General features: G+C 39.8%; 1 gene segment (V, D, J or C); it reads right to left on the reverse strand.

Annotated features, from left to right (window-relative positions):
* LOC118579709 overlaps nt 1–11,829 on the reverse strand; it is a 506,004-nt gene that overhangs the window by 114,604 nt on the left and 379,571 nt on the right. Inside the window, 1 exon segment of the C gene segment in view lies at nt 11,084–11,102. Within this exon segment, the coding sequence occupies nt 11,084–11,102 (19 nt within the window).

Raw genomic sequence — 11,829 nt, forward strand, 5'->3', positions numbered from 1 at the left:
CTGTGTAGGTGTTGTCTTCAGCTGTGGGAGCCTTACCATCAGGTTGTGGAGAGTAACAAATAGCCTTGATAATAACCTAGGTTGTTTGGAAGTCCAGTGGGGCCTTTTCGGCTAACAATTATACCAGATGCATGGAACTCATTCCTGGTATTGAGTGATGACAAGAGATGTCAGATGGGGCTCTGTTGTTTAAATGTGCCATGTTTTCTTTATCCATGAATCCATGGATTGACACCTAGGCTGTTTCTAATTTTCACTATTATGACTAAAGCAGTAATCAACATGGTTGGAATAATTAACCTGTAGTAGAATGAAACATCATTTTGCTGTGTGTCCAAGAATGATGCAGCTGGATCTTAATGTGAATCAATTCCCACCTTCCAGAGGAAGTTTGACACTGATTTCCATAGTGGCTGGACTAGTTTGCTCTCCCAATGGCAATGGATGAGTGTACTCTTTACCCCACATTCATGAGCTGTCATTTGTTTTACAGATTTGAGCAGTCTGAATGGTATAAGAATAAATCTCGAAGAACGGATAAAGAAAATGTAGTACATATACACAATGGAGTACTACTCAGTGGAGAAAAACAATGACATCATGAGGTTTGCAGGCAAATGGATGGATCTAGAAAAAAATCATCCTGAGTGAGGTAACCCAGACTCAGAAAGACAAACATGGTATGTACTCACTCGTAGGAGGATACTAGATGTAAAACAAAGATGACTAGACTGCTACTCACAACTCCAGGGAGGCTACCTAGAAAACAGGACCCTAAGAAAGACACAGGGATCGCCCAATGACAGAGAAATGGATGAGATCTACATGAGCAGACTGGACGTGAGGTGGGGTAATGAAGGGCACAAAGTAATGAAGGGCACAAAGTTTGAGGGAAAGAGAGCTTAGGGGAGTGGGAGATCCCAGCTGGATCAAGAACAGAGAGGGAGAACAAGGAATAAGAGACCATGATAAATGAAGACCACATGAGAATAGGAAGAAGCAAAGTGCTAGAGAGGTGCCCAGAAATCCACAAAGATACCTTCACTGTAGACTACTGGCAATGGTCAAGAGAAAGCCTGAACTGACCTAGTCTGGTGATTGGATGGCCAAACACCCTCAGTGTCGTGCTAGAACTCTCATCCAATAACTGATGGAAGTGGATGCAGAGATCCTTGGCCAGGCCCTAGGTAGAGTTCCAGGAGTCCAACTGGCGAGAAAGAGGAGGGATTATATGAGTGAGAATTGTTGAGACCAAGATTGGAAAAAGCACAGGGACAAATAGCCAAACTAATGGAAACACATGAACTATGAACCAAAATCTGTGGAGCCCCCAATTGGATCAGGCCTTCTGGATATGTGAGACAGTTGAACAGCTTGAACTGTTTGGGAGGCCCCAGGCAGTGGGACCAGGACCTGTCCTTAGTGCATGATCTAGCTGTTTAGAATCTGAGGCTTATGCAGGGACACTTTGCTCAGCCTGGGAGGAGGGGACTGGACTTGCCTGTACTGAAACTAACAGGTTGAGCTGAATCCTCAGGGGAGTCTTTGCCCTGGAGGAGATGGGAATGGGGAATGAGCTGGGGGGAAGGCAGGGGCAGGGGTAGGAGGGGAGAGGACAGGGGAACCCATGGCTGATATGTAAAATTAAATTAAATTATAAAATAAAATTTAAAAATTAAAATTAAAAATTTTTAAAAAAGAATAAACCTCAAAGTAGTTTTGATTTAAAATTCCTTGATGACCAAAGATGTAGAACATTTCTTTAGGTGCTTCTCAGTCATTTGGGTTTCTTCTTTTGAGAATTCTGTGTGTATCTGTACCATCTATTTTAATTGAGGTGTTCATTTTCTTGATGCTCAGTTAATTGTGTTCTTCACATATTTTTGGTATTAATCCTCTATCAGATGTGTAGTTGCTAAAAATCTTTTCCCATTGTGTAGGCTGCTACTTGAGCTGAATGACAGTGTCCTTTGCCACACAAAAGCTTTTCAGTTTCAAGAGCTCCCATTTATTCTTGATCTTATTGCCTATGCTAGAAAGTTAGGAGTTGAGTTTTGTGTGGAGTGATAAGTATGGATCTATTCTAATTCTTCTTAGATGCAATATCCAGTTTTATCAGCACTGTTTGTTGAAGATTCTATCCTTTTTCCAGAATGTGTTCCTGGCTTCTTCATAAAATGCCAGGTGTCCATAGGTGGTTGAACTTACGTCCTGGTCTTCAACTTGGTTCTATTGATCAATTTGTCTGTTTTTTTTTCCCAATACAATGCTGTTTTCATTAGTATGTCTTTGTAGTACAATTTGACATCAGAGATGATATATGCAGTAGTTCTCTTATTATTCAGGATTGTTTTAGCTATCCTGCTCTTTTTGTGTTTCCTTATGAAACTGTAAATTTTGTTTTCAATATCTATATAACATTGTTAGAATTTTAACCCCTTTTATTTAAAATAGATTCTTTTCAAGTACAGTTTATTCTGGTTACAGTTTCACCTTCCTCTACTCTTTTCAGTACCTTGCCACCTCCCCTGCCATCCAGTTCCATTCTTTTCTGTCTCACAAGAGGCTTCCAAGAGATAATAACAAAACATAACAAAATAAAATATACTAAGATAAAACAATCACATCCAAGTTGGACAAGGCAAACCAACAAAACAAAAAGAGACTGAAGGAAAAGCACTGGAACCAGCAACCCACTAGTTCATACTCCAAGGAGTCACAAAAAAAAAAAAATACTAAACTAAAAGCTATAATATATACACCAGGGACCTGGTGAAGACCCATGTCAACCCTGTTCTTGCTGCTTCAGTCTCTGAATTCATGTGGGCTTTCCTCAGCTGATTTAGAGGGCCTTGTTCTCCTTTTGTCTTTCATCAACTCTAGTTCTTATACCTTTTCCATCTCCTCTTCTGTGTGTTTCCCTGAGCATTGAGGGGATAGATTTGCTGGAGATATCCCACTTAGAGCTGTTTTCAAAGGTCTCTCTATGTCTCTGTCTCTCTGTCTCTGTCTCTCTCTCTCTCTCTCTGTGTATGTGTGTGTGTGTGTGTGTGTGTGTGTGTGTGTGTGTGTGTGTGTGTGTGTGTGTTTACTGTCTGGCTGTGGGTCTCTGTATTTGTTTCCATGTGCTGCAGGAGAAAGCTTCTCTGATAATAGCTAAATAAGGCACTGATCTATGGATCTATGAGTATAGCAGAATATCATTTGTAGTCATTTAATGTTACTAAGAAAATAGTAATTGGTTTTTCCCTGAGTCTCTAGGCTCTCTAGTCTCTGGTTCTTATCCACCCCAGCAATGTTGGGCATGGGTTCAATCTAGAGGAATGTATAAAAACAAAAAACAAAAAAAACAAATCAGACATTGTTTGGTTACTAATGCAAGTTTTGTGAAATGATTGCCCTAGCATATTTTGCATTCAAAACAGTATTGTTGACCAAAGGTTTTATGGCTGGGTTGGTGTTTGCATTTTCCCTTTGATAGCCTGTAGAGTACCCTCCATACCAAGACACTCGAGGAGGGGGTGAAGTTTCAATATAGGCATCATGTTCAAAGAGTTATATGGATGCTGTTTTCAGCAATGAGACTTTGATGTCCATTTGTAGAGAGAAACCTAATCACCTGGGTTATTTGGAGATTTATAATGATCCCTTTGGCCAACAGTTCTACTGAATGTAACCCAGTCCTGGTACTGGAAGCTTCCTTTGGTGACAAGAGATGACCAGTTGGTATTCTGTCTCCCTCCGTATTTGGTGACTTCATTAGGATCACAGATATATTAATTAGGAAATTTCCACTGCACTAGTTTCCATAGCACCCCTAAACTGTCCCCTAATTAGCTGTCTCACCCTGCATCACCCCCTCAACCCTATATCCCTTGCCTGTCCCTACTTGATACTTGCATGACCAATCCCCCATCCCAATCTAATCTATTTTCCTTTCCCGGGGAGTTCCATATGCCCCCTACTCCCTTCCTCTATACCAGACTTCTATCCCTTTCTTCTAATGTATCTTCAACACATAAAGTTCTTGTAGTTGGAGTTTTCCTGCCTGGCCCAGTCAGGACAAATCTCTCTTACCTGCCAGTCTAACAGTTGCTCAGACCCAACCAAGAAAGCACACAGAAACTTACATTGTTTACAAACTGTATGGCAGTGGCAGGCTTCTTGCTATCTGCTTCTTCTATCTTAAATTAACCCATTTCTGTTAGTCTATACTTTGCCACATGGCTTGTGGCTTACCAGTGTCTTTACACGTTGCTTTTCATGGTGGCGGCTGGCGGTGTCTCTCTCCAGCCGTCTGCCTCCCAGAATCCTCCTCTCTCTTGTCCCACCTATACTTCCTGCCTGACCACTGGCTAATCAGAACTTTATTTACACAGAGCGATATCCACAGCAAGTTCTCTCTTCCATTTTTTTTATGTTCTATTAGTGTAGCTTGTATCTATTGTTTCTGTTTGTAATTCTAAATTTTTCATTTGCAGAATTCCCTCAGTTTGAGTTTTCTTAATTGCTTCTGTTTCCATTTTCCGATTTTGAAAAGTTCCATTCATTTCTTCCCACTGTTTGTGTTTTCCTGGATTGCCTTGAGGAATTTATTATTGTCTTATTTAAGCACCTCTATCATTTTCATACAGACTGTTTTAAGGTCTTGTTCTTCAGCTATGTTGGAATATTTAGGGCTTGCTGTGGTCAGGTCAATGGGCTTTAGTGAAGACATTGCTCTGGCTGTTATTGATTGTGTTTTCATACTGGTACACAAGCATTTGAAATAGAGATGATCATAGGTATTGGTGCTGATAACTGCTTTTGATTTCAGTGGGAGGTGTTTTGTTCTTCAGTTTCTGTTTCCTCTCTGGATTTTAGGAGAGTGTGTTGGCTGTGTGTTGTCTGGTAGGAAATATTTTGTTAACCTGGTAGGTTTGGCCACTGAGAGCTCTAGGTAGAATATTTTTTTGAGTATTGGGAGGTGACACTTAGGAATGAGGATAGGCTGAGTGTCTGAAGGTTTACAAGAAAGAGGAGAACAGACTCCAACCAGGATTGGCTTCTTTAGTCTCCATGGAAAGGGAGTAGGCAGTGAAGAGAGGTCACTTCATGAGGTCAGCTACAGTGATGGGAATGAGACTGGGATACTGTGGGATATCTTTCCGTATGCTGTGAATATGTGTTGCTCCCATTGGCTAATAAATAAGCTGCTTTTGCCTGTGGCAAGGCAGCTTAGAGATAGGTAGGAAACCCAAACAGAGATACAAGGAGAGAAAGGCAGAGTTAGGAAGATACCAGCCTGCCACTGAAGGAGCAACAAGATGCCAGCAGACTGGTAATACCATGGCCATGTGACAACATATCAATTAATAAGAACGGCTTGAATTAAGTTGAAAAAGCTAGCTTATATAAGCTGAAGCCATAGGCCACAGGCCATACAGTTTGTAATTAATATAAGCCTCTGAGTGATTATTTTATAAGCAGCTATGGGACAGCAGGGCCAGGCTGAACTGAGAAACTTCCAGCTACACTGGAAGGTTGGATCTGTGTCCCTGGCCTGCTCAGCTTTTGTCTTTGCAGGGAATGCCTGCTGGTATTAGAGGATGTGATGATGGGATTAGTTGAAAGTAGGAAGTTTGGAGGAAAAGATCTTCCTGATCTCTTGGGGATAGAGTCAGAGAGGAAATGGAGATCTTTCCATATTTTGATATGGATAGTCTCATACTTGCATGGTTAGAGTTACCCAAGTACATGTATTTGAGGCTATTGTGAAAGGTACTGTTTCCTTGATTCTTTCTCAGTCTGTTTGTTATTTATATATAGGAAGTCTACTGATTTCTATTTATTAATTTTATATCCTGCTTCCTTGCTGTAACTGTTCTTCAGCTGTAGTAGCACTCTTAGGGTCATTTATGAATATAATCATGTTATCTACAAATAAATAGGTTTCTTCCTTCCTATTTATATCTCCTTGATTTTCTTCAGTTGTCTTACTGTTTTAGTGAAGACTCTGAGTACTATACTGACTAGGTGTAGAGTGGATAACCATGTCTTGTTCCTGATTTTATTACTAATACTTGGAGATACTTTCCATTTAGGTTGATGTTGGCTCTGGGCTTGCTGAGTACTAACATTCATCATCCTCTGCCACCAGAATGTGCATATAATGTGACCTCTATTATTTTTGGAGATGTCTGTTGTATTCCTAGTCTTTCCAGGACTTTTATCATGAAGGGGTGTTGGGGTTTGGCAAGGCCATTTCTTCATCTAGTGAGATGATCATGTGGGTTTTATCCTTCAGTCTATGTATGTGTTTGATTATATTTATTACATTTAATGTTAAATCATCCCTGGATCCCTAGGTTGAAGCATGGAAACATGCTTAATCATGGTGGATGAGTTTTTCAATGTGTTTTTGGATTTGGTTTGCAAGTGTTTTATTGATAAATTTTGTATCTATGTTGATAGGGGTAATTGGACTTCAGTTCTCTTTCTTTGTTTTGTCTTTATGTGGTTTAGGTATTGGTGTAATAGTTGCCTCATAAAATGAATTGGACAATGTTCCTTCTGTTTCTATTATGTAGAATAATTTGAAGAATATTGGCATTAACTCTTCTTGAAAGTTTCCCTCTTCTTGACATTTCTTTCTTCTGGTTAGGCTTATCTTTTGGAGAATGTTTCAACTGCATTTCTATTTCATTTGGTGAGCTTTTTTCCTTGCTATCATTTATGTGTGGTATTTTTGCTTTGTTTCAAAATCTCAATATCATAGCTAAATTTCCCCTTCATCTTGCTGAATTCCTCACCCAGACTCAGTTGATTTTTTTATGTTATTCATTTGTTTGTAACCTCTTTGAAGTCATTCATCATTTTTACAAGCAAACTTCTATTTTCTTGACACTTTAACTAAGTGAATGTCTTTGAATTCACTGTTTATGGAGATATTATCTTTTTGTAAAAGATTTGTTGTCCTATATCTCTTTTTGTGTCACAATTTGTACATTTATGGGTTGGGGATTTCAGTTTGGGGAGAGAGGAGATTTTCTTAAGGAGTAGCCTTCTTTTGAAGTATAAGTGCCTATTATCTTTCTGACAAAGAAAAAAATATCACCACCAACAAAAACAAAGAAAACTTCTGTCACAACAGCCACACTTAGTCACTCCTTCTGTTGCTTCTTTTAAAATACCTAGACAAAGCAACTTAAGAATGAAGGGATTTACTTGTCAACACAGTTTCAGGGCAACCCATCATGGCACACAAGATATAGATATGGCAATAGGAATTTGGAGTGGCTGGTCACAGTGTATGTACATTCTGCTGGCAGAGGATGATAAATGTTAGTACTCAAATTGCTATTTACTTTTTAATACAGTCTGTATCACAACACACTGAATGATGCCACCCATGTTCAGGGTGACCATTTCTACATCAATTAACTTCCTACAGGCAATCCTTCACAGTATATTCTGTGGTTAGTGTTTAATATAGTGTATGTAATTTCTCATGCGGGTAGAAAGAGGCTTGTCTCCAATGTGATTCTGTAACAAACCCAACTGTCAATAAATATTAAACAGTATACCTATCAAATAGCAGGACATAAAGAAACACTTAAATTTCTTAAAGTTTCCTTCTGTACCACCAATGACCAGAGAACATAAAATGATAAAAATATAGACTACATTTTAAAGTCATTAATTATTTAGAGTAAGTATGGTAAAAAAGGTAAATGCATACCCGATAGTATGGTGCACCATAATTGACAAAGGAAAAGCAAGATTTCGGTTAGGTATGACTAAAGAAAAAGGAAGGAACAAAAATGAATAACGAAGAAAACAGTGAAAGATTCCCCTCCATGGAAAACAAATCTGCTTGACCAATAAAGAAATTTAAAAAAAAATGTATACAGAGAGAAATATTTTAAAGGTGTTTAAAACAAAGAATTAAATGGGATACTAAGTTAGTAGAGTGGACAAGACCATAAAAAGTAAAAGAAATAAAACATAAAAAGCAGCCTTTACAAAAAAAGTCAAATTATTGGATCAGCTCCTTTAGGTCCCATAGTAATGATGCTTACCAAGTGAAGGTTCATCAAATGATATTGGAATCTTAGTAATTATTTCCATTTCAGTAGGTGCTGAATCAAGACTAATCAAGAGCCAGTTATCTTTCAAAATTGCAATCATTTTAGGTGTTTCCTCTTTTGTAACCAGGAACCCCTGATGGCCTTTCCAAGCCTTGCATTCTATTTTCAGAGGAAGCTCTCACTCACTCTGTGTACTTCCTAGTTTCTGTAACTTGTGTGACTTACATCAAAGCAGCGAGATGTCCCAATGATGAGTCTAATATGGGAGGCAACAACAGAATACTGAACACAGTCATAGTACTATATATGAAAGAGGGAGCTGCAGACATTGAGTGCTGTGTTGGTTAGTTGTAACTGTCAACTTAACAGTTTAAAATCACCTGAGAAGAGAGGCACAATGCAATGGTGTTGATCCATTTCCCCACTGACACTTCTATACTTTCATTATACTACAGCTGAGATGCCCCATCTTGTCCTAGAATGTGGGACACCATCCCACCCCCACTTTTCCTCAGAGTATTCTTGAATTGGAGCAGCAGGAAATATTAGATAGAAATATAGAGGGGAGAGAAACAGAAAATACAGGACAGCCTTGGGAGGGCCTGGATCCTAATCCATCCGGCCCTGATGTCTCTGTCAAAGGGTTTTTAAAGGAATGCCAAGGGGTGAAGCAAAAGACCTCTCCCCAGCACAGCTAAGTGCAGACCATCTCGGACACCTGGGACTCAGGCCTGTGGTTCAATCACCCTCTTTATGCAGACCTGCTGGGTAAAGCCACTAGGAAACCTAAATGGGTTTCAACACTAGAAGTGCATTTTTCCCCCTCAAGCTGTGTTTATTTACTCAAGAAATATTTAGCAAATTCTGTGACATATTCCAAGTGTTCTAATAAAGAGTAATATAGAAAATAGTGCTGGGCTTTGTTTTAACTGTTCACACACACACACACACACACACACACACACACACACAATTTCTTATCTGGCCTAAAAATACTTCTTTCTTTTTTTATGTCAAAACAGCTTTTCTTTTTATTATTTTTATTTTTATTTATTTTATATACCAACCACAATTTCCCCTTCTTCCTTTCCTCCTGTCCCCTCCCCCACCTCCTTCCTGCTCCTTACTCCCATCCACTGCTCAGTAAGGGTAAGGCCTCCCATGGAAGTCAACAAAGCATGACATATCAAGTTGAGTCTGGTTCAAGGCCTCTGGCCTGTGGTACATCATCACCACTGTACCTTCACCAAACAACTCTTAGATCTCCTGCTGTTGCTCTGAGTCATGGAGATCCTGTGACTATCACTTTGCAGGACGGGTCCCTTCACACAATCCAGAAGGGCATAGATGGGGTAGATGTGAGGGTGTACTGACACAGGTCCAGGATGTGGGTCTGGATGGCAGCTGAGCTGGTCGGTCTGGGCCAGTGCAGCCATCTCTCCCTAGTGTGGGGGCTAGTTCTCCAATGGGGAGACAACTCTCCTGCTGCAGTTTCCAGTGAGGAGTAGGGCTAGCTATCCCATGGATAAAGACCATCTAACAAAAATCCAATACCCTACATTTGAAAAGCCGCCATTTGAGTGTCAGTCAGAATTATCCAAGCAACTTCTGATGTATTAGTTTATTGCTTATTGTCCATGGTTGCCCCCAGAGGTGGAATGTAACTCTGTTTTGTTAAATACTTTGTACATTTCAGACACAGGGCCCAGAGGCTTCTGAGCTGAACTGACCTGAGTGACTTCTGTCTGAGGACTAGCTTTCATGACACCAGAAGTTGCTAGCAAGTCTCCAGAAGAAAGACACACCAGCAGTCCTATCTAGCCATGAAGCCTTTAAATCAGGTCACTTTTATAAGACACTGTTATTTAAAAATCTATTTCTGCACACACACACACACACACACACACACACACACACACACACACACACACACACACACAAACTCGTAACACGCTAGTGATAAATATAGTCAAAGAAAAAGAGGCTGTAAATTTGAGTAAATTTGAGAGTAGAGAGCCATGGGAGAGGTTTGACGGAAGGTATCTGGGAGAGGCTGGAGGTGGAAAGGGAGAACAAAGTGATGAAAGTCTTTTTAAATAAAAACATTTTTGAAGTGTAGCCCAGGCTAGTCTTGAATTCATGATCCTCCTGCCTTTTCCTCCTTCATGAAATCCAGCCGGCATGTACCACAACTGGTAGGTGCATGAGCTGGCTTTCTGGAGCCCATCACCTATGGTGGGGAGCCTTGCTCAGCCTTGATGCAGCCAGGAAGGGGCTTGGTCCTGCCTCAACTGAATGCACCAGGCTTTGCTTACTCCCCATGGAAGCCCTAACCCTTTTGGAGGAGGGGATGGGGGATGAGTATTGGGGGAAAGGATGAGAGGGGGATCTGTGGTTGATATGTAAAATGAATAAAAATTTTCTTTAATAAAAGAATAAAATATAAATTGAAAACAAACTTTCAGAAAAATAATTTTGTAAAAAAATGTGGGTGTGCGAAGGAGGCCTTAAGAGAGAAAAAATGTCCATCAGGAACACATAAAAAGGTGACTCGGAGAAAATCAACCCTTCCTCCTTATGGATCTAAATTTTAATTTTCTTATTTCTGTGAAAAGATAAATTTCAGTTAATAGGAATCTTTATTAGAGTCAGACATGGTGGTTCACATCTCCAGCACATGGAAAGCTGGGCAGAGGGACCACTGAAAGTTCAAGGGGCAACTTGAGACTCAGAGTAACAGGTTGTCTCAAAAACAAAACAATTACGATTTTATAGGTTATAATGTAGCATGCAGAGAAATGATTGAGCTTGTTCAAGGTTATATCTAGTGATAAGGAAAGAGAAGCAAGTTTTATGCTTGGGTGTGTATTGCCTGAGTTGATTTTCTTTGCCATACTGCTTCCCAGCATCTATGCAGACAAAGTATATACTGCACAATTATCCTCCTATTTAGCAGAGTTGCTGCAGGAGCAATAGAAAGCCAGATAGTGAGCACAAAGGAGATGTGGAGGCACCTCCTCCCCTGTCTATCACCTGCTTGGTGAAGGGTGCTATAAGCCAGTACCCTCAGTACATCTGTTTTCTAGCCTTACCACCCCAATGATCATCACTCTATAGGGGAGAGTAGCCTAAGTGTGAAAATGTCTATGTAATTCTCAGAATTGTGCATATGCATTGTCTTATCAAGGACATCGGAAGAAAATGTTATAGGCATATGAGGAATAAATATGGGGGAAGCTATTCCTATGGGCATGTGAACATGCCCTAGATAAGTTTTCTGAGGACAAAATGTTCCCACGATAATCACTATGGTTAAGGATCTTACCATCCATGATGTTGAATATGTTAATGCCTTCAGGACACCTTGCAATCAAATAGGAAAACTCTCATTTAAAATACATGATATTTATTACTTAAATATGAATGTGTTCATGCATGTGTTCATTTAGAAATCACACATAAATGCAAAAGAAAATTAAGGCAGATTTTTAAACATCTACATTCTGATACCTGATTTCCTTTTTTCTTTTCTTTTTTTTAAATTATATTTGTGTTTTAATTTTACACATCAGCCATGGGTTCCCCTGTCCTCCCCCTTCCCTCCCCTTCCCCCACCCTCCCCCCAGCCCATCCCCTCCATTCCCATGGAGGACTAGGGATGATACCTGATTTTCTAAAAGAAAAGGAAACCTGTATGTCTTCTACCATTTAACTTTAGTGTTTCCTTTACTTTACACTGCTGTTAATCTACTATTAGATG

This window comes from Onychomys torridus, chromosome 3, assembly GCF_903995425.1.
Source record: "Onychomys torridus chromosome 3, mOncTor1.1, whole genome shotgun sequence".
Lineage (NCBI taxonomy): Eukaryota > Metazoa > Chordata > Mammalia > Rodentia > Cricetidae > Onychomys > Onychomys torridus.